This window comes from Mustela erminea, chromosome 2, assembly GCF_009829155.1.
Source record: "Mustela erminea isolate mMusErm1 chromosome 2, mMusErm1.Pri, whole genome shotgun sequence".
NCBI classification, from domain to species: domain Eukaryota; kingdom Metazoa; phylum Chordata; class Mammalia; order Carnivora; family Mustelidae; genus Mustela; species Mustela erminea.
Window position 1 is genome coordinate 165,061,503 of NC_045615.1, and position 24,027 is coordinate 165,085,529.

Here is a 24,027-nt window from a genome sequence, read left to right on the forward strand (position 1 = left end):
GGACCTGCGTGGAGGGAACCCTGAGAGTCCCTGCTCAAAACTAATCTCATCTCGCTACCAGTAGGAGCCTACCCCAGGGGCAGAGTCAGCTGGTCGGAATAGGGTATTAGCAAACCCCCACCAACCGACTGGTTACAGGAATTACAAGAACAGTTTGTCTTTTGTGGTTCTCTTCTGCCCAGGGCTCCTCTGGACCCAGAGGGAAGATGATATGTTGACCTAGAGAAGTTTAGATCTACAAAATTTACTGAGCTGGGCTGTGTACTACGTGTTGTCTCAACCTCTCTATACTGACTCTTGCCTCAAGGAGAGCTGGAGTTCTCTTCATTTTTATCAGGGCTCTTCTGTTTTTGAATGACTGTGCCCTATTTAGAGGTGCACACAGGGGACAGTGTATGCAGGGCTGTCTGCCCCATCTGTTCTCTGTTTCCATCACTTCCAGAATGCCAGGCACAATGGCTGATGCTAACCGATCCCTGCTTCTGCTTTGCTGACACATTTAGTACAGGGAATAGCTTTGTAAAACACCAGAAGAAAGCTGCATATATTAATACTCAACGTCTGATAAAACAGCAAATTCCAGAAGCTGTTTTTCAAGCAGACAAGTGGCCAGTGACTAAATATACATATCTAATGTTTGTTGGCAGAAATTGAGAGTTCGTCTAAAACAAGACCAGCTTTGTTGAATTTCTGTTGTTGCCAATACACAGGCATCCTCTCAATGAACTAAGTAAAATCAGTTGCTTTAACTATGAATATGAGTCTAGAATCTAAAACAATTATTTTTAAGATCTTTGCAAAGTTACATGTAAGATTATCTATCTACTTTTAAAAGCTTTGATCTGAGCTCAGAAAGAAAGCCCCAGCCTGAATCTCCTACATGCCACCATTCTGTTCTATTTACGTGCCAGACATGAGGTCTGCTGCTGAGAGGCAGTGCCTCAAGCTGAGTGAGAGCATAAATTCCAGACCCAAACTGGGTTTAAATTCTGGCTCTGACCTTGGGTGTTGACTGGTTTTTGCTTACTTTAGCTGTCTGTAAAAAAAAAAAAAGATGACAAATTTACCTACCATGGGGTTGCTGGGAGGATTAATTACCTATAAAAGATATTAGATACATTTCTACATGTAAAGCAAAGTATGTAAGTGCTAGTTTTATTACTATTGTACAAACTTCTAAAGTGTATCTTGTAAGGCTTCCTGCGATTACAGAAGAGCTCCCTAAGTGATTATTTTAATTAGCAAAATATGAGAACAAATACATACAGGATCTGTAGCCGAAGAGAGGCAGCGCTGAATGAGATCCTCGAATGTGGTCTTTAGAATGAGGTGCTCATCTGGAATAGGTTTCTTGGTAATTTTTTCTGTTGGCAAAGACTGCACATGCTGGAAGAAATAATACCATAAAGTGACCAGAAATGACCGGAAATTACCTATACACAAAGCCCTGAAACTCTGTGATAAAAAGAAAACCACTTGTTAAAATCAAATGACACATTAACATGTGAAATCCCTTGGGATAAGTAAAAATGAAAATCAGATATTCAGTGGAAGGGACAGGCTTCTATAACTTTGATTTTCAAAACCAGAACTGGATATAAAGAATTCGGTCAATCATGGCACACATGTTGATCTCCACTGCATTATCTGGGGCGAAGCAGACAGCAGACCGACGCCAGCAGGCAGCGAAAAGGATGAGGCATTTACACCGCCCGCGAGTGACGGTGGCTGCTTGCTCTGCTTGTCGGCTCATTGGTTTATCTTGGCATTCTTCTGTTCTTTGGTTTGTTCTTGAAGGTTGCTACTTGGTCTATCACCAAACTGCAAGATTTTTTATTTCAAGATTCTCTTTTTTTAAAGATTTTTTATTTATTTAACAGTGAGAGAGAGATCACAAGCAGGCAGAGAGGCAGGCAGAGAGAAGGGGGGAAGCAGGCTCCCTGCTGAGCAGAGAGCCCGACTTGGGGCTCCATCCCAGGACCCTGAGACCATGACCTGAGCAGAAGGCAGAGGCTTAACCCACTGAGCCACCCAGGTGCCCCTTATTTCAAGATTTTATTTATTTATTTGAGAGAGAAAGTGCACAAGAGAGGGGCAGAGGCAGAGGGAGAAGCAGGCTCCCCAGTGAGCAGGGAACGCAATGTGGGGCTCCAACCCATGACCTGAGCCAAAGGCAGCCACTTCACCAAGCCACCCAGGTGCCCCCAAACTGCCAAGATTAAGTCAAAAAGTTGGCAAAGAAGAGACCATGATGTAACTGAATGTACAGATGGAAACGTAAAGAAGGACTGTTTTGTTTTTAAAGTTCTGATTTATTAGTTCATTCACTCAAAAATAACAGTAATTATGTGCCAGGCACTGACTATGTATTTACAAGCCAATTCAGAAATGATCTCAGCTCTCTGGCAATTTATTAGGCTAAAAGAAGAAAATGAAAGTTTCAAAGTTTCACTAAGAAAAAGTTTACAAACATTTATATCTTAATGAAAGATGTTACTTGAAAAAAGTAAAAAAATAAAATGTCATCAGTACATGTAAGATAGCAACTGTACTGGTATTTAATTGCTAATAAGCTAACCTTAATGGAACCAACAGATAGCATAACTAGAATTCAACTGAGGGCAAGCTCTCTGCAGGAAATTCTACCAGAAGGACAAGCAGGAGTCAACTAGTTAAATGAGAAAGGAAAAGCCTTCCTGGCAGCGCAAGAACGTGTCCAACGGAAGGACCATGATACGGGTGACTAAAAGGAGGCCGGTGTAGCTGGGGCAGAGACAGCAAGGAGGAATGTGCAGCTGAGGGCTTCTGGATAATGTGAAATATTCTGGTCTTTATCTTGAGAGAAACGTTTTAAACAAAGATGAGACAAGACCAGATAGATGATCAAAGGCAGACTAATTAGAGGCTCCTGCACCGCTGAAAACTGGGAGGCAGGCAGCACAGACGAGACTGGAAGTGAGGCTGGGGATATGGGAGAGATTTTTAAAACAGTATCAACAAGATTTATGGATAGACTTGAAAGAGGGATTAAAGGAAAAGAGTATAAAGATGATTCCCAGGTTTTCGGCTAGATTAAATAGGGATTATGGTGCCATGCACTGAAGCAGGAAACGCGGAGGTTTGAAGACCAGATTTTGAAGGTGAGGTTTGGGAGGAAGACTATGAATAAGGCTTCAGAAATATGGAGTGTGAGGTGCCTTGGAGACATCCAGGTAGGCAGGCAGCTGGATGTAAAGGCCTGGCTGAACACAAACATCCTGGGCAGCACTCCCTTCCGGCAGTAAATGAGGCTCCGGTCTAGATGCGTGAGCCCAGGTCTACACAAAAATGAATGGCTGGGTAGCTTCCCAAACTAGCGTAGACTTGTAATCATAAAAAAAACAACAAAAAAACAGTGCATCTTTGTAAGTTAAAGTCCTGCGGAAAGAAGTCAGTTCTCCACTGGTTTTTGGGGGCGCCTGGGGGGCTCAGGGGGTTAAATCCTCTGCCTTTGGCTCAGGTCATGATCCCAGAGTCCTGGGATCGAGCCCCAAGTCGGGCTTTCTGCTCAGTGGGGAGCCTGCTTCCCCCTCTCTCTGCCTGCCTCTCTGCCTACTGTGATCTCTCTCTCTCTGTCAAATAAATAAACTCTTAAACAAACAAACAAAAAAACCCACTTGTTTTTATAATGGAACGTAGTAAAGCACAGCCTTGTGACAGAGAAATATGTTTATAAATTTGACTTCAATGGTCAAAGACAAAAACAGAACTAGTTTTATACTTTGGGCAGAGATTTGTTTCATCTTCTTATGTTAACTTTCACCCAAGCTCTTCACTCCTCATGAACAGTGCAAAATGTTTACCTTTGTGTGTCTAAGTCAGTTAGTTATATGTGATTTTTTTATCGTCTAGAACCCTTCCAACTAGGTGTTTGTATGTGAAAAGCAGTACAAATCTGTGTCTCCATGTGAAGGTAGGCTGTATAGTGTAAGCTCTTACACATATACAAGGAAAGATACAACTCATTACACTTTATTTTATACATTAAAGGGGAAAACCTTTGGAAATAACTTCTGCTTAGCAAGCCTGGCTGAAAATATGGATTCAACTGATCTTAAATTATGGCTACTGGTTAGGTCAAATGAAATACTGCGATTGTCCAGTTAGTATAAACATACACTAGCAAATACATGAGCCTCTTCCAGGAGGTTTATGGCCACGTAATTGAAAAATATCCCTGCATGATCAGTCTTAAAAACAAGGGTTACTATTTTTTATTTAGATTGTCTTAACTGAAACCGAATATAGATGTTCACTAATACAGGTGTAATCATCAAAGTTAACACATTAAAAAACAATGAACTGAAACAGAGCCGTCTTCCCATTCCACGGATGCAGGAGGACTGTTACCTGGATGGTATTTCCAATAGGAGCCCCTGGCGCGCCTTCAATATTGGGCTTGGAGAAAGACGGTGGCATGCCTGGTTGACCGAGGGGTTGCTGCATGCCATGGAAGGTCTGGCCACCTGCGAGATGTGGCTGCGGGAATGAAGCTTGGCTTGACAGAGGTGCAGGGACTGAAGGCTGCTGGGGCAGCATCTGGGACTGGGGGTCACCCAAAGGGTTCATGATTGGTGACGTGATGGGAACAGGAGGCATAAAGTTTTCAGGCATCTTTTAAAAGACAGAAATAAAAGACACCAAGCATAAGCCAAAGAGTGTCATTTACTTACCCTTAAATAAGGTTAACATTTAAAAAATGTTATTTGTTTGTAGTAGTATTCTACTTTCAAATGAAATTTTATGCAGAATTCTAGAGTAAAACATAAAATTAGAGCTAATCTGGGTAAGAGGAATAGAAAGCTCAAAACTGGACCTCTCAGTTTCCCCTTTGTCTTCCACACATTCTCTCATACGGGGAGCCACAACAAGGCGTTCTGAAAAAGGATGTCAAAGTCTAGAGAATTATATCTAGCAAACACTGGAATCAAATATGCCAAATGAATGTTTCTATTTAATGTGATCCTGATGTAATGCTCCTTTTCCTACATCACTAAGTAGATGTTACCTGTCAATCCAACCATATTAAAAGTAGCAGATTTCATTTCTAATTATTACTAATCTAAATTTTGGGGGTTTTTTGCCCATTTAGTGCCTCCCAATTTTATTGTTATGCCCTCTCATTACTATATTTAAGAAAAGGAAATTACCAGAAATTAAAAAAAAAAAAAAAAAGGTAAAAACGACTGGGAAGGAAGGAAGAAGAAAAGAATCTTATCTTGTGCTCCAAAGTGCTCAACAGTTACTAACGGTTCAACACTGTTCAGCTAGTAGGTTGTTTCTTTATACTATATGTGATAGACAAAACAGTCCAAAATGTAATTGCCAAATTCAGGACTACTGTTGGAAACCAAAGACCAAACACACCCCCAAAAGAAAAAAATCACTGGGAAATTTTGTTTCCTACTCTTTGAAAGAGACCTGTTGGGAATTTACATCTTGTCTTCCAATGGGAGTTAAATTCACACCACCATACTGGTTTTTTGTTTTGTTTTTAAACTAAACAAAGGATGTAAGTTTTTTTTTTTTTTAAACTAAACAAAAGATGTAAGCTAAAATATACTTGAAACCTGTCAGTCAGTAAACTTTGCTTTTAAAGGTCAGTGAAGGGTGGTGTATTCCAGGTGGCTTTGGGATTAATAGAACACCTGCGGGCAACTAGACTGACATCTTTTTCTAGTACCTTCTTCTTCTTAGGTACTCTGTTCAAAGCTGGAGGATCATTCCAACCATTCTGAGGACCTAAAAGAGAAAATAAAGGGCAATTTCCTTTAGAATTCTGAAAAGAAGAAAACTCAATTGTATTCATCTTAAAATACCTTCAAATTCTGCCTTAACCCTGAGGATAACTCACAAAAGTTTTATCAGCTGATCTTTGGGGATCACTCTGAAGCTCTGGATTCTCAAATCATTTCCTCAAATATTCACAAAGCCTTGGCTTACTAAGCAAGGTAACTTGATATCATTTCCACTTAAACTGAAAGAGCTGTACTAAATTTAGGGATAGTGAAGACTTAATGTTATATTGATGTATAACCTTCAAAGATCAGTTAGAAAGTCTCTCTTAATAAATAAAAAATAAATCACCTGAGTCTACTAAAAAAATAAAAAAGCCACTTTTGCTATATTCAACATGCAGAAAAGAAATCTCCTATTTCCCAAGAGAGCAATTCAACATAAGAAAATCACCCATATGGCAGAAACACTGTTAAAAAAAAAGGTCTCAACTACACAATACTGCAGTTCTATCATCTTTGCCGTAGAAATTATTTATAAAGTAGAAAGCATTTAAGTATATGTGATAAGATTTTTTTTTAATGCCACACACAAAAAAAATTCAAGGTTTGCAGCAAATACAAAATTAAACTACTGTTAACTTCAATAAGTTTCCCCTAAAAAGCCCCTAAAACCCTTCATCTCAAAGTGAAAAACAGACATCAGTAGCACAATTAAGTACTTTAATGCCAGTATCTTTAAAGAAAACATGTCAGAAATAAAAATAGGATCATTTTAAAATCAATATGTAATCATTTTACATTTCATTGATTTTTATGTATGTTTACAGTTAAAGCAAAAAATTTCTCTTTCAAGAAATTAGACATTCTTTCAGGATTTTCCCTTTTACTTGTTTTATCGATACCCATATTAAATCACAACAAAATTGCTTAGCAGACCAAAGAACCTGTGATCCGTACATAATGCCACAGAAATTAAAAAAAAAAAAAAAGATCTTCCAACTGCAGCATGGACTCATTTGCCTTCACTTTTTTAAAGTTTACTTTTTAATTTTTTTTAGTAATCTCCACACCCAACATGTGGCTCAAACTCACAACCCTGACAGCAAGAGTCACGTGTCTCTCTGAGCCAGCCGGGCATCCTTCCTTTGCCTTGATTTTAAAAATGGAATTAATTTTCTACAGGTTTACTAGAAGACAGAATGCCAAACAATCCTCAAAATACCTAAGAGCTAATCACAAAATATTAAACTACATGCTGCTATCTGCTTAACAAATTCTTCAAGTTCTGGTCATACACACAGAATCATTTAAATCAATCTCATTACCTTCTAACTTTACTCCTAAGACAATCTTGATACAGTCATTGTCTTTATGATTATATAAAACAGAAAACTTTAATGATTTAAGCTACTGTGTCACCATGTTAATTCAATCAGTTCTAAGATTTGATTTGATTAAGAAGTCAAATTAAAAAATGATACTGATCAGATTTAGACTATCATCAACTTTGAGTTCACATGCATTATTGTGAGTGGTCATTCATTAACTGTATTCAATGATTGAAAATCTCCAAAGATATATTTTATAACCAATTCACCTTCCAACATAAGTGCCTGGTCTTGCATAAATTGATTTTCTGTAGACAAAATGTAAAAGTCACTTAAACAACATTACCATCAGAAAGATTCTAAACTTTACCTCATTTTGTAACTGCTTCTCCCTCCATCAACCCAAAAAAGAACAAACTAATTTTATAAGGGGAAAAAAACCCTTCTTTTTATCAAGTCACGTAAAATGTCTTCTATCCAATTAAGAAAATAATCAGTTTTGGGGTAAATCAAATTCATTTAAGTTGTGTCAGATCCGATTAACTCTTTAACATCACCTTTTTCTCTTACTGCACTGCCTGTTTAAGAAAAACTTTTGTTCATGCCTATTTAAAATAGTATTTCCCTGTTTGCATGGATTTTTTCCTATTATTTGATCAATAACATCATGGTGGGGGGAGCACTCAGTATTAGTTAAAGCTGTCATCAAAGTCAGCTGAGGATCTTGTTAAAATGCAGATTCTAATTCACTGCCTATAGGGAAGGGCCCGAGATTCTACTGTTCGAACTGGCTCCCAAGTAATGCCAGTGCCGCTTGCTGGTCAAAGCCCGTTTTTAGTAGTAGAAAAATGGGAGGCACTCTACACTGTCCTGCAAACTTCAGCCTGTACTTGTTAAAGATAAGAACGTCAGAGAATCTTAGCAAGGTGGTGCCAACTTTACTGCCAGATGTGGGAGGCATCCTGATGAAAATGTAACTTCATATAATTCATGTCACACCATGAATACAAGCATAAATGACAACAGACCCGGTCCACAGGTAACCATTTATGTGATCTTTTCTGTAAAAATATATGGATTTACAGACTGTTTAGCACAGGCCTTCCAGAAACCACTACTTAAGATAACTGAAGTTTCTGGCAGTGGAACAGAGGAAAAAAGGCTGAAAACTAACACAGCAAAACCAAAACGATCAGATATTCAGGGTCAGGCCAGGCCCAGCCTCAAATCAAAAGTATGGCAGTGGAAATAAATTATACGCACATGTAACCTACAGAAATTCAAGGTAACTTCCTCATCAAGAGCTTAACTAAAGAACACAGTGACCAAGGATTTCCTGTTTTTTATAAGTGATTTCCGATTTTTGCCTTATATAACAATTTTACAACCTAATTCCCCATGCAAGATATAACCTCCCAGCACTACTGTCAGTAAAGCCCTGGGAGTCACTGTGTGTGGGTTATTACAGAGGACTGACCTAAGAACAACCACTGATGGACTCTCTAGCGTAAGACTTCTGCTTCCGGATGGAGGGAGCCTGTATGTCACAAAGCTGAAGCACCCGAAACACCTTGGCCTACACCCTTTCCTTCAGAAGGAATTTCAACAACATGGCTTCCTCCCTGCCCCATGAGAGGCAGGAAGAGATGACAGTGGGTTCCCCTGTAACTGCTCATGGCATTGACTCAAATCCTGGGTATGAAAGCCCGGGAGGGTACCCCGAGATTTCACACACTATTAGCACAAAAAGGTTCGTGGAGCAGTTTCATAGGACCCTTTGGTAAAATGACTCCAAATTCACAATGAAATCAAATCGAATTCAAAACCAGGAATGATACTTCATCAGAATTAGAAACAAAAAGACTCACAACAGGAATGGGTAGCCAATGGCGAGCTCGCATACCTGTGGGTGCAGATGTCCTGCTGAGTAGCGAGTAACAGCTGTACAGTAATCAAAGTTCGCCCTCAAAATACATGCCTGGCTCCTCCCAACCTCAAGTACGTGTGTGCTTATATTTAGAGATATGTCTTATTTCAGCCCAGATAATCCTTGTTCAAATCTCTTATCGATTTAGTACAGTTTTGTTTCAGCTATAACTAACCCTTTTCAATCTTTTCGTTCTGTCTTTAAATTGACTGTTTAAGTATGACTTTTTAAAAACACAAAAAATTGACTTCTATACATTTTAATAGCCACAAAAGGTAAAGCAAGCTACATGAACAACATAAATATCCCTAGAAAACAGTATCATAGATGTGCAAAATGACACTTTTGGTCAACATTTTAAACATGGGGGGCAGGAGCCCTGACGGCGAGCAGCAGCGGCTGAGACGACACCGGCGGCAGGAGACCCGCTGCTAACCCTAACCCTTCCACAACCACCCAGGCAGGGACCCTTTTCCTGCACTGGGAGTGGGGAAGGTGGGGGCGGTAGGGCCACGTGACTCGGGATCAAGCCGCGAGGTTTAAGAAGTTACTGGTGGGTGCGTTTCTGAAAACGTTTGCTTTTCCCGGATGGAAAGGACAGATGCCTTTGTTGCTGCTCCTTCCCCTAAAATAAACAAGCAAACAGACAAAAACCGGAGAGCTACTACATGCAGCCTCACTGCTGCTGAACCCCCCCCAGCCGTGGTAACATCCGGATTGTTTCCATTACCTGCTTAAGCCACGGTACTCCGTGATCGGAGGTCAGAAACCTTCTTCACTGAGACAGTTCCTCGTCTCGCCTGAACTACGCGGTCCCAAACCCGCAGATGGAGAAGGCGCATCTCAGGACGGACAGCCAACCCTCAGCTCCTGCTTCCCGTCCCGTCCTCAGACGCGGCCTCCCACGTGCTCCGCAGCCGGTCCGGGGTGAGGCGGCGCCAGACGTGAGCCGCAGCCGAACCCGCAGTGACCACGGGGCAGGGCCGGACGGAGCGGCGGCCGGGACGACGCCGGCGGCAGGACACCCGCAGCTCAGACCCCTGCGCGCACCTGCAGACCCGACGGGAGGCCGAAGCGAAGAGCAGCGACTCCAGAAGCGGAAACGCGCCACTTTCTGAAAGGCCGGACGGCGGGGACGCGACCCCGAAGCGGCGGGAAGTGACCGCGGGGAGGGGCGGCTCCGGCCAGCGGCCAGCGGCGGAGCACCAGCTCGGGACTTGGAAGTCCGCCCCCGGACGGACGTCGCTCCAGAGGCGAAGCCGGGCGAAGCCCACGGGGGTCAGCGTGGCCGCAGGTCCCGCGGGGTCACCGAAGGTCGCGGTGTCCGCGCGTCGCAGGGCTCGCGGGGATCAGCCGGGGAAGCCGGCGGCAGAGCCGGAGCCGGCCGTGAGCGCGCAGCCGGGGGTACCCTGGACCGGTCGCAGGCTCGGGGAGCTCGGAGCGCGCCGGGTCAGGAGACCGGAGTGACCGAGCGCCTGTCTCGAGGCCGCACTGAGGGCCCGGCTCTCGGCGCCTCCGGCCGGAGACCGGCGGCCGCCATGTTCAGCCCCGCCCCCCGGAAGTCGACGGAAAGCGCTCAGGGAACAAAAGCTCCCGAAAGCGAACCGAGCGGAGGACTCAGCCGGGCCCCTGGCAACGGCGGAGCAATTCCGTCTCAGGCCAAGACGCTTGAGAGTCACTACAGCGGCCCCTCCCCCAGCAGATCAACAGGAAATCCAGCCGAGGCCGAGTTCACCTACCGAGGAGAAGAGCGGAATTCCAGAGGAGGAGAAAGCCAAGCACGGAACTCATGGCTTTCTCCCTGTGATTTTTTAGTCTTGCAGTTAATTAATTTTTTTTTCTTCTGCTAAATTTTTTTTAACCTTTACCCTTTCCTCTTTTAACGTTTTTTAACTAGTTTATATTAACAATACCTTTCATTTAAAAAAAATCTTTTTTGAGCCATCATTATTATAGTCATATTTTATCCTTGATTGTATCTAACTTTATTTTTTGTATATACATAGGGTCTTTTCTTCTAAAAAAATCTGGGTTCAACTAATAGATCAAGATATACCTTAAATCTAGCACAGCGCTTTGTTCGAGTCTCCAGCCTGAGCAAATTCTCTCTACTTTCTTTTTCTTTATTCTCCCAACCAACTTATGTTATCAACTCTTTTTTTTAGAAAATTTTTTCAAATTTCTTTTTTTAGAAAATTAAAAAAAAATTTCAACTTTATAGTCATATTCCATCTCCTCATCGTGTTTACCCTTATATATGTTTTTCATTCGTTAAAATTTGGCGAGGTAGTTTCTTCTAAGAGACCAAAAGACTCCCAAAATTAAGTGGGTGACCCTGTTGTATTCACCAGTGTAATATATACATATTTTTTTCTTTTTTATATTTTTTCTTTATTTTTTTTTTACTTTTAAGTTTTTTTTCTCTCTTTTTTTTCCCTGAACTTCTTTTTACCCCCTTACTTCCCCCCCACGATTTGGGGTCTCTTCTGATTTGATTAAAGCACATTTTCCTGGGGTCTTTGCCACCCTTTTAGTATTTTATTCGCTCCTTCATATATTCTTATCTGGATAAAATGACAAGGAAGAAAAACTCACCACGACAAAAAGAACAAGAGGCAGGACCAAAGGCCAGAGACCTAATCAATACGGACACTGGTAATATGTCAGATCTAGAGGTCAGAATGACGATTCACAAGGTGTTAGCCAGGCTCGAAAAAGGCATTGAAGATATTAAAGAAACCCTGTCTGGAGAAATAAAAGCCCATTCTGGAGAAATAGAAGAACTAAAATGTAACCACGTTGAAATAAAAAAAGCTATTAATAAGGTGCAATAAAAAATGGAGGCTCTTACAGCTAGGATAAATGAGGCAGAAGAGAGAATTAGTGATACAGAAGACCAAATGACAGAGAATAAAGAAGCTGAGCAAAAGAGAGATAAACATCTACCAGACCACGAGGGGAGAATTCGAGAGATAAGTGACACCGTACGATGAAACAACATTAGAATAATTGGGATTCCAGAAGAAGAAAGAGAAAGGGGAGCAGAAGGTATATCAGAGAATTATTGTAGAGAATTTCCCTAATATGGCAAAGGGAACAAGCATCAAAATCCAGGAGGTGCAGAGAACCCCCCTCAAAATCAGTTAAGATTAGGTCCAGACCCCATCATCTCATAGTAAAATGTACAAGTCTTAGCGACAAAGAGAAAATCCTGAAAGCAGCCCGGGACAAGAAGTCTGTAACATACAATGGTAAAAATATTAGACTGGCAACAGACTTATCCACAGAGACCTGGCAGGCCAGAAAGAACTGGTATGATAGGGGCACCTGGGTGGCTCAGTGGGTTAAGCCTCTGCCTTCTGCTCATGTCATGATCTCAGGGTCCTGGGATCGAGTCCTGCATCAGGCTCTCTGCTCAGCGGGGAGCCTGCTTCCTCCTCTCTCTCTGCCTGCCTCTCTGCCTACTTGTGATCTCTCTCTCTCTGTGTCAAATAAATAAATAAAATCTTAAAAAAAAAAAAAAAAAGAACTGGCATGATATATTCAGAGTACTAAACGAGAAAAACATGCAGCCAAGAATACTATATCCGGCTAGGCTATCACTGAAAATAGGAGGAGAGAGAAAAAGCTTCCAGGACAAACAAAAACTAAAAGAATTTGTAAACACCAAAACAGCTCTACAGGAAATATTGAAAGCTGTCCTCTAAGCAAAGAGAGAGCCTAAAAGCAGTAGATCAGAAAAAGGAACAGAGACAATATACAGTAATAGTCACTTTACAGGCAATACAATGGCACTAAATTTGTATCTGTCAATAGTGACCCTGAATGTTAATGGGCTAAATGCCCCAATCAAAAGACACAGGGTATCAGAATGGATAAAAAACCAAAACCCATCAATATGCTGTCTGCAAGAAACTCATTTTAGACCCAAAGATGCCTCTAGATTTAAAGTGAGGGGGTGGAAAACAATTTACCATGCTAATGGACATCAAAAGAAAGCTGGGGTGGCAATCCTCATATCAGATCAATTAGATTTTAAGCCAAAGAATATAATAAGAGATGAGGAAGGACACTATATCATACTCAAAGGGTCTGTCCAACAAGAAGATCTAACAATTTTAAATATCTATGCCCCTAACATGGGAGCAGCCAACTACATAAACCAACTAATAACAAAATCAAAGAAACAAATCGACAATAATAGTAGGGGACTTTAACATTCACTGAAATGGAGAGATCATCCAAGCAGAAGATCAACAAGGAAATAAAGGCCTTAAATGACACACTGGGCCAGATGGACATCACAGATATATTCAGAACATTCCATTCCAAAGCAATAGAATACACATTCTTCTCTAGTGCACATGGAACATTCTCCAGAATAGATCACATCCTGGGTCATAAATCAGGTCTCAACTGGTATCAAAAGACTGGGATCATTCCCTGCATATTATCAGACCACAATGCTCTGAAGCTAGAACTCAATCACAAGAGGAAAGTTGGAAAGAACCCAAATACATGGAGACTAAAGAGCATCCTTCTAAAGAATGAATGGGTCAACCAGAAAATTAAAGAAGAATTGAAAAAATTCATGGAAACAAATAATAATGAAAACACAACGGTTCAAAATCTGTGGGACACAGCAAAGTATATTATCTGGAGAGGAAAATATATAGCGATACAAGCCTTTCTTAAGAAACAAGAAATGGGGGGCACCTGGGTGGCTCAGTGGGTGAAAGCCTCTGCCTTCGGCTCAGGTCATGATCCCAGGGTCCTGGGATCGAGCCCCACATCGGGCTCTCTGCGCAGCAGGGAGCCTGCTTACACCCCTCTCTCTCTGCCTGCCTCTCTGCCTGCTAATGATCTCTGTCTGTCAAATAAATAAATAAAAATATTTATAAAAAAAAAAAAGAAAAGAAACAAGAAATGTCTCAAATACACAACCTAACCCTACACTTAAAGGAGCTGGAGAAAGAACAACAAAGAAAACCTAAACACAGCAGGAGAAGAGAAATAATAAAGTTTAGAGCAGAAATCAATGAAATAGAAACCAAAAATAACAATAGAACAAATCAACGAAACTAGAAGCTGGCTCTTTGAAAGAATTAATAGGACTGATAAAACCCTGGCCAGACTTACCAAAAAGAAAAGAGAAAGGACCCAAATAAATAAAATGATGAATGAAAGAGGAGAGATCACAACCAACACCAAAGAAATACGAACAATTATAAGAACATATTATGAGCAACTCTACGCCAGCAAATTTGACAATCTGGAAGAAATGGATGCATTCCTAGAGACATAAAATCTACCACAACTAAACAAGGAAGAAACAGAAAACCTGAACAGACCCATAACCAGTAAGGAGATTGAAGCAGTTGTCAAAAATCTCCCAACAAACAAGAGCTCAGGGCCAGACGGCTTCCCAGGGGAATTCTACCAAACATTTAAAGAAGAACTAATTCCTATTCTCCTGAAACTGTTCCAAAAAATAGAAATAGAAGGAAAACTTCCAAACTCATTTTATGTGGCCAGCATTACCTTGATCCCAAAACGAGACAAGGATCCCATGAAAAAAGAGAATTACAGACCAATATCCTTGATGAACACAGATGCAAAAATTCTCACCAAAATACTAGCCAATAGGATCCAACAGTACATTAAAAGGGTTATTCACCACGACCAAGTGGGATTTATTCCAGGGCTGCAAGGTTGGTTCAACATCTGCCAATCAAACAATGTGATACAACACATTAATAAAAGAAAGAACATGAACCATAGGATACTCTCTATAGATGCTGAAAAAGCATTTGACAAAGTACAGCATCCCTTCCTGATCAAAACTCTGCAAAGTGTAGGGATAGAGGGTACATACCTCAATATCATCAAAGCTGCCTATGAAAAACCCACCACAAATATCATTCTCAATGGAGAAAAATTGAGTGCTCTTCCACTAAGGTCAGGAACACGGCAGGGATGTCCATTATCACCACTGCTATTCAACATAGTACTAGAAGTCATAGCCTCAGCAATCAGACAACAAGAAGAAATTAGAGGCATCCAAATCGGCAAAGAAGAAGTCAAACTATCACTCTTCACAGATGATATGAAACTGTATGTGGAAAACCCAAAAGACTCCACTCCAAATCTGCTAGAACTTATACAGGAATTCAGTAAAATGTAAGGATATAAAATCAATGCACAGAAATCAGTTGCATTTCCTTATACCAACAAGACAGAAGAAAGAGAAATTAAGGAGTCAATCCCATTTACAATTGCACCCCAAACCATAAGATACCTAGGAATAAACCTAACCAAAGAGGCAAAGAATCTATACTCAGAAAACTACAAAGTACTCATGAAAGAAATTGAGGAAGATACAAAGAAATGAAAAAACTTCCATGCTCATGGATTGGAAGAATAAATATTGTGAAAATGTCTATGCTACCTAAAGCAATCTACATATTTAATGCAATCCCTATCAAAATCCCACCCATTTTTTTCAAAGAAATGGAACAAATAATCCTAAAATTTGTATGGAACCAGAAAAGACCTCGAATAGCCAGAGGAATATTGAAAAAGAAAGCCAAAGTTGGTGGCATCACAATTCTAGATTTTAAGCTCTATTACAAAGCTGTCATCATCAAGACAGTATGGCATTGGCACAAAAACAGACACACAGATCAATGGAACAGAATAGAGAGCCCAGAAGTAGACCTTCAACTCTATGGTCAACTAATCTTCGACAAAGCAGGAAAGAATGTCTAATGGAAAAAGGATAGTCTCTTCAACAAATGGTGTTGGGAAAATTGGACAGCCACACACAGAAAAATGAAACTGGACCATTTCCTTACACCACACACGAAAGTAGACTCAAAATGGATGAAGGACCTCAATGTGCGAAAGGAATCCACCAAAATCCTTGAGGAGAACACAGGCAGCAACCTCTTCGACCTCAGCCGCAGCAACATCTTCCTAGGAACAACGCCAAAGGCAAGGGAAGCAAGGGCAAAAATGAACTAGTGGGACTTCATCAAGATCAAAAGCTTTTGCACAGCAAAGGAAACAGTTAACAAACCCAAAAGACAACTGACGGAATGGGAGAAGATATTTGCAAACAACATATCAGAAAAAGGGCTAGTATCCAACATCTATAAAGAATTTATCAACCTCAACACCCAAAGAACAAATGATCCGATCAAGAAATGGGCAGAGGACATGAACAGACATTTCTGCAAAGAAGACATCCAGATGGCCAACAGACACATGAAAAAGTGCTCCATGTCACTCGGCATCAGGGAAATACAAATCAAAACCACAATGAGATACGACCTCACACCAGACAGAATGGCTAAAATTAACATGTCAGGAAATGACAGATGCTGGCGAGGATGCGGAGAAAGGGGAACCCTCCTACACTGTTGGTGGGAATGCAAGCTGGTGCGGCCACTCTGGAAAACAGCATGGAGGTTCCTCAAAAAGTTGAAAATAGAGATACCCTATGACCCAGCAATTGCACTACTGGGTATTTACCCTAACGATACAAATGTAGTGATCCGAAGGGGCATGTGCACCCAAATGTTTATAGCAGCAGTGTCCACAACAGCCAAACCTAGATGTCCATCAACAGATGAATGGATAAAGAAGATGTGGTATATATACACAATGGAATATTATGCAGCTATCAAAAGAAACAAAATCTTGCCGTTTGTGATGACGTGGATGGAACTAGAGGGTATTATGCTTAGCAAAAGAAGTCAGTTGGAGAAAGACAACTATCATATGATCTCCCTGATATGAGGAAGTGGAGATGCAACATGGAGGCTTAAGTGGGTAGGAGAAGAATCAATGAAACAAGATGGGATCAGGAGGGAGACAAACCATAAGAGACTCTTAATCTCACAAAACAAACTGAGGGTTGCCAGGGGGAGGGGGGCAGGGAGAGGGTGGCTGGGTTATGGACATTGGGGAGGGTATGTGCTATGGAGAGTGCTGTGAAGTGTGCAAACCTGGCGATTCACAGACCTGTACCCTTGGTGCTAATAATACATTACATGTTAATTTAAAAAATAAATTGGAAAAAAAAAAAGAATTTACTGAATGAATGTTCTGATGATTGCAATGTTAGTTTCAGTTTCTCTGAGCCTCAGTCATATAGTTTTGTGGTTCACTAATAGTTACAAGCCTTGCAAATCCTAATGTCTATCAGGAATTATCCACTGGATAAATGCAAGTTCCAAGACTTACAGAGAACCATGATATGATCATAAGACACATAAGGAAAAAGATAAAATTTAGAGTCACAATTATTTATATATCATAAATAAAATTTTTAGCAAATAAAAAAATAAAATATGGTCAAGTATAACTAGTAGTTAAAAGACAGGGGACTATTAACATGCAAGAGGGTAACAAAGCAGCTGGCTCGGTACATGCTGAAGACTGAGAAATGCTTGCTGCTTCTTCCTGTTAGTCACTGTTTCTCAGCCATGTTAGAAGATCCTGTTACTTTGTATATATAAGCAAACACTATCCAAAGGCCATATACACTTCTGCTTAAGGAGAAAAAAAATACCCATGCAAACATTTAACTTAGATGCTAAAGTAACAAATGACTAAAACAGTGCTGCTGTATGATTCCTGTAATTCCAACACTGATAACTGACTACTTCTTTCACTTTCATCAGGACTAGACCATCTGGTGAAGAATGAACTCGGGCTCGGAAGACTGAGGGACCTGGACTGGTATCTCAACTCACTCTCACCATGCAACCATGAGTTTAAGTCCTAGGAGACCAAGCTTCCTCATGCCAATTAAAAATATAAATGTGTTTCTGTTTCTCATGGCTCTGAGAATTAAATAAGACAACAGACGGTAAATGAGGGTGTATATCCAATGTATACTCAGTAAATGATGACTCAGCTCCCTATTTCCCTGCACCATTTCAAGCAGGGATTTTCTGGAACTCCAATAGAACTCCTGGATCAGAACGGATACTATCTTTACTCACTGAGGTTTTAGAAGGTAATTTTTTGACTCTGTAACTGAATTTCAGCCTCCTAAAATATCCACCTATTTAACTATTTATATTAACAGTTACAGAAATTTTATTTGTGTAGTAATGGGTGATACAGATACTTTGTGTGTCTGTGAGTGATTTCTGGTACTTTGGACTTTATTTTACATATTAGAGAAAAGAGGAGACAGGCATATAATTGTGGACCCATAAGACCTTGTCAGAAAATAATACTTCCTCAGCAGATCCTATTTATGAAAAGTGTTTTCAGTAATTACAGCTCCTGCTTAAAAGAAAAAATATATATAGTGGACTCCCCAGGAGCAACTTCAGTATTAGGAGCAAAGCAAGATTCATTCATCTCTTTGCCCCTCTATTTCAAACACATCAGTTAGATAATCTAAAAGGGAAATTACCGCCAAATACCAACAGGCACAGAGCTCTAATTCTGAGTCAGCTTCTGTGTAATCACAGCAAATTTTACAGTCACTATCCCCAAATGTCTTAATGTATTAGTGCATTCAATAATCTACATAAGCTTATGAATAGGTACTATTATTTCTAAGGACTTTGGCTTGAGGCAGTTTAAGTAACTCATCCAGGTTACACGACTAGAAAGTGAAGATGGGATACAAATCCAGGAAGTCCCATTTCAAAGCCTGCATTCTTAACCAGTATGGCTGATGGTTCTTAACCCTGACTCATCAGTCCCTTTTTATAACACATGATTTTAAGACCCCTATTACTAAACCAAATAAAAATCAGATAGTATAACCTACCCATAAAAAATAACGTAATGCTGGGACACCTGGGTGGCTCAGTTGGTTAAGCCGCTGCCTTCGGCTCAGGTCGTGATCCCAGGGTCTTGGGATCGAGTCCCGCATCGGGCTCCTTCCTCGGCAGGGAGCCTGCTTCTCTCATTGCCTCTGCCTGCCTCTCTGCCTGCTTGTGTGTACTCTCTTTCTCTCTATCTCTGGCAAATAAATAAAATCTTAAAAAAAAAAAAATAATGTAATGCTGTAATTATGAGATAAGTAAGAACTTACAAAACATGTATTTCACCATAGAAATAATTTAAAATTATGATTTTAATTAGAAAATTTTAGGCACGACTATACTATTAGACTATCTATCTATGTATCTATCTAATCCTTGAAATTCCCCAAATGTCTGAGGGTGGTATTGTCCTAATGAGGAACTGATACACTACTGTCCGCTGACTTTCTACTGTCTCAGACATCCTCTCTGTCAGAGCTGTGTTCTCGCACTTTTTTCCTTTAAATAACCATATTGAGATTCCTCATTTTTGTAAATAAACATTATTAAAATTATGTACAATCTCATTACACTATACTGTTTAATCTCCATGAATGAGTTTAAGGCACAAATAATTTTAAAAACTGAAAACGCAGTAAGAACAGAACAATGTTTTGCTCTAAAGCAGTAAGTGTCAATTAAATCTAGTTTCAACCACCACTTATCTTGCCAATGAATTTCTTACCACTTACTTTAAGGTCAGGGGCCAATTATTCGCTCTTACCCTTCTGAAGTTCCGAAGCTCTTCTCACTTAGCAACTAAAGTTCATTACGGGACAATCACACTTTTAGAACTAGTTCTAGCATTTGTTCTACGAACTCAGTCAGCACCTCGGACTGCTCAGCACACAGAGTCAGACATGATCCCCCCCCCCCCAGGTGTTCATGAAAAATAAAGGAGGAGCCAAACCCAATCCCTTTCAAGCGCAGACCTGTTCTTTGCGACGCAGGCAGCTCGCCGGCAGCAGGCAGTGTACCTGTTGTTCCAGGAGGCAGCGCGTAAGCTGAAGATGACGGCGGAGCTCCTGGTCCGCCGTGCTGGAAGGATGCTCCAGAAGAAGAGGGAGGAGAGAAAGCAGCAGCAGAGCTGGAGGCGGGTGGAGAGGCCTGGTGCTGCGCTGCGTACAGCGGAGGCTGCCCCGAATAGGAAGAAGCGGGAGACATGTAAGGGGTGTTAGGGTAAGCATTTGAAGCAGAAGGAGCGACAGGCTGCGGAGGTCGGTACGCTGCTGACCCCCCTGTTCCGAAGGAATACTGCTGGGCTGGCTGATAAGCTACACCGAGGAGAAGAAACAGAAATTTTAATTAGTTATAAGTTTATTCAGATAGCACTAAAAAAACCCAAACTTATTTCATTCTGTGGAAACTGTTTTCATCATTATTCTTTCAACAATGAGCTACAACCATATATTAACACTTCCACGTTATGCTTTTGATACCCTGGGTTTCCTTAAATGATACTAACAGTTACTGGATCCAGTATTCGAAACCTGCCATCTCCAGACTGCTGTTGGCTATGAAAATCTTTGAGGGGAACCTGGGTCATTCAGTCACTTGTGCATCTGCTTTTGGCTCAGGTCGTCATCTCAGGGTCCTAGGAGGGAGCCCAGCATTGGGCATCCTGCTCAGAGGGGAGTCCGCTTCTCCCACTTCCTCTGCCCCACCCCCACAACTCGTCCTTTCTCTCTCTCACTCTCACTCTCAAATAAGTAAATAAGATCTTAAAAAAAAAAAATTCTTTGAATCATCAGACCCAAGAACTCCAAGACTGACCCTTTCCCGACCCTGGGGAAAGCCTGCAGTGACACCTACCAGCCACCAGATGGAACCATGCCGGAATTACATGTTCACAGCACTTCCCCTTATGGGAAATAAGGGGACTTTGGTGGTGGCTCAACATCTCTGCCACTACAAGAATTGTAGGGTGAACACTATTGTTACGAATCAGAAGCCTTCTCCAACACCTGGTAATATCATCAGCTACCCAAATTGTGATTTTGGGCCACAGTTTCAGATTAATAGCCAACTCTCCATGGTCCCTGACAAAACAGTATTTCATATTCTGGGCACAGCTGGTTAGTAAGCATCCAGGCACCCAACTAACACTTTGATGCAAAGATCTGAGCCCGGATTAGAGAATACTATCACATTCTTCATGACCAGGGGTAGGTATGGACTCCCACGCAATGAATCTACTAGAACTGTACCTACTTTATTCGGAAGAGAGCACACGTGAAAAGTCATGTCAAATCTGTATCCACGTTAAGGACATCCATTTTAGCACAGAACAGGCTTATTAGGGTTAGTTCTTACTAGGTAATGGTCTCTTGCTTTTGTAATAGTTGTTTAGTCCTATAATTTTCCCCCTGGAGATTTTTTTTTTTTTTTGGTCAATTAAATTTTATAACAGTGGTGATATTTTCTTTCTAAGTGCAAATGTTTTCTAAAAAACAAAAGCCACTGGTGGGCACATGTCATTATTATACATCTGTCAAAATTCATCGAATGTTCAACACCAAGAGTGTACGCTCAAGTAAGTACCCCAAGGACTTTGGGTGGTAATGGCATGTCAGTGTAGGTTCATTAACAGTATCAAATGTACCACTGGGGTAGGGGCTGTTGATAGCAGAGGGGGTTGTGCATAGGGGCAGGGAGGATATTGGAAACTTCTGTACTCTCCATTCAAATGTGCTATCTAAAACTGCTCTAAAATAAAGTCCATTTCGTGGGGCTCTTGGGTGGCTCAGTGGTTAAAGCCTTTGCCTTTGGCTCAGGTCATGACCTCAGGGTCCTGGGATCAAGCCCCGCATCGGGCTCTCTGCTCAGCACGGAGCCTGCTTCCCTTCCTCTCTCTCTGCCTACTTGTGATCTGTCAGCTAAATAAAATAAAATCTTTAAAAAAAAAAAAAAAGTCTATTTCTTAAAAAAGATGATACAAATGGAAAACAAGAACAAATGTCCTTCGGAACCATTTTTCCAAAGATGGTTTGTGTCAACCTTCTTAAAGGAAAAGAATATGCAACCAAATCCTTTCACAAATTCCATTTTAAAAAAATATCCAAATCATGGGACAATTCACTGTCCTTAGTAGCTGCTAGGGAACTGTTCTGAACGGACTGACACCAGCCGTTTCCTGGCATGCCGATTCAGGATGCTTCCTAGGAAACCATGTTTCTCTCTCTCACGTCCGACAGAGAATGGTTCTCTCTTGCTTGTTAAAACCGACTTGATGAGTTTGGAGCTCCAAAGCAAATCTTTTCAACATTAGAATAAGACACGGGGCTGCACAAGGACTTCAGGGTCGCACTACTTACGCTGTGGCTGTGGATAAGGTGGTACCTGGGTGTGCATGTGACCAGGAGATGTGGGAAGCTGAGCTGTGGCAGCATTTGGGGTGACATTTCCATGCATTATGAAACCTGGAGGTGGAGGATTTTCTCCCTAGGGAATGAGAGTGTGACACAAAGGAGGGTTACATTTGCGTGTCATCCTTGCGCAGGGGCCGTGCTAATCCTCTCTGTCTTGTTCCAATTTTAGTAAATGTGCTGCCGAAGCGAGCACAGCAGGATTACATTTGGAACCAAGAATCTTACCAGATGGATTTATAATCTCTGAAATGGAATTGTGTTTATTTTTTAAAACAAACAAAAAAAACTTCACTGTGTAAGAAACACTGCATTTTGTACATTCTATTTTCTTTAGAACACATTCTCTTAGCAACGCATTCTAAGTGGCTTAAAGATTTAAACAGGTCCAAAGTAATAAATGCAAAGAATGGCGACAGATACTAATGACTTCATGAAATAGTGTTAGTGATATTCATAATAAGTCACCAGGATTTTCCATCTCTACTAAATGCCATCCACTACTCCACACTTTGGAAATATAAGCATAAATGCCACAAGGGAACTTTCGCTTCTCTTCAATTTCCACAATGCTCAAAAAACAAAGAAGAAAGAAAAAAGAAAATCTTCAGTGCAATCAGATTTAAACCACTGTTAGAACTTCAGCTGATATTTTTCTAGCTGAGGTCAATTTAGAACCACAAAAGAAGGAGAGAGATAAGACAATAAACAAATTGTCCTAAAACTGCTTTTTGCACCCCAAAGCATTAAAAATGCAATAAGCAGGCAGACAGACGGGGGAGGAGAACTTAAGAGAAGGGACGGTTAGAGAATATTTAACTATATATATCTGGGTGAGCAGGATTCTGCCCCAAGAGGAATAATGAAGGTGTACCTGTGTGTCAGAGGGAGAGGCTGCAGGTGGATGGCTGGGAAGGGCGGTAGGAGTTTTGTTACTCCAGCTAGTGACAGTAGGGGCAGTTCTAACCTGAATTGAACAAAGAAATACCAATCACAGAAAATAAAAAGTAAAAATGTTAAAACAAGAAAAAAAAAAACCCAAAAGGCATTAATAGCCAGATGCGAAGCAAAAAATCAGAGCAGCAAGACACTACATGTTAGTCAGGCACTACTTTCAAGGTAGCGGGGACTCTAAAAGAGAAACACACATTCACAACGAAAACAGGGGGAGGGAGGCAGGGGAAAAATCAGTATGAAAACCTAAATCAAAGCATAAAAACAATGCCATTCAAGTGTCAAGGATAAGGGGAAAAGGCTAGTTTCTGTTAAGTAGGAAAGAAGACACTGGGGTTGGGGGAGAAAGGTAATTGAGTAAAAAAGTGATTCTGAAGCATTAATCATAGTCATGCTACTATTAGATCTATAAACATATTGCTATAAGCTCCCCTTTCTGGATTTTATTAGAGCCATAAAAAATCACATTAGTCCCATATGAGGTTTAGAAACATACAATCAGAGTGTACTAGAGATCATCCAGCCTAATCCTCACAGTCTACCACGGAGCCAACACTTCACTGAGAAATGAAGGGGCTTGTTGAGGTCCATAAAACTAGCTGGTGACATTGCTAGGACCGAATCGGGCCTCCTGATTCCCAGGCCAGTATTTGCTATACTACACCATGCTGCTTACCCTGGAGTCCTGAAGTTTTCAAAAAAAATTTTTAAGACATCAAAATCTTTTTGTCAAATAAACCTTCACAAAAACCCTTCATTCAGCGTAAGATAAGCTTTAATCAAGAAAATCGCTGCTTAATTTATTACCCAATTTGTTCTTCTTTTCTTAAACCATGAGACTGC

The 24,027-nt window shown here is 40.9% G+C and overlaps 1 protein-coding gene and 1 pseudogene across 19 annotated transcripts in view; both read right to left on the reverse strand.

The window, feature by feature from the left end:
* Positions 1–24,027, reverse strand: part of SEC31A (SEC31 homolog A, COPII coat complex component) — an 81,968-nt gene that overhangs the window by 6,311 nt on the left and 51,630 nt on the right. For 5 of the 19 annotated variants that reach the window (XM_032334741.1, XM_032334747.1, XM_032334744.1 and 2 more), the window contains 7 exons: positions 23,105–23,197; positions 22,180–22,306; positions 19,798–20,139; positions 7,375–7,413; positions 5,723–5,781; positions 4,390–4,653; positions 1,267–1,386 (listed from right to left, as the gene is read on the reverse strand). In XM_032334741.1, the coding sequence (XP_032190632.1) occupies positions 1,267–1,386; positions 4,390–4,653; positions 5,723–5,781; positions 7,375–7,413; positions 19,798–20,139; positions 22,180–22,306; positions 23,105–23,197 (1,044 nt within the window). The remainder of the gene's footprint in view (positions 1–1,266; positions 1,387–4,389; positions 4,654–5,722; positions 5,782–7,374; positions 7,414–19,797; positions 20,140–22,179; positions 22,307–23,104; positions 23,198–24,027) is intronic. The other 14 variants (XM_032334757.1, XM_032334756.1, XM_032334755.1 and 11 more) reach the window with 9 other exon arrangements.
* Positions 22,329–22,426, reverse strand: LOC116585396 (annotated as a pseudogene).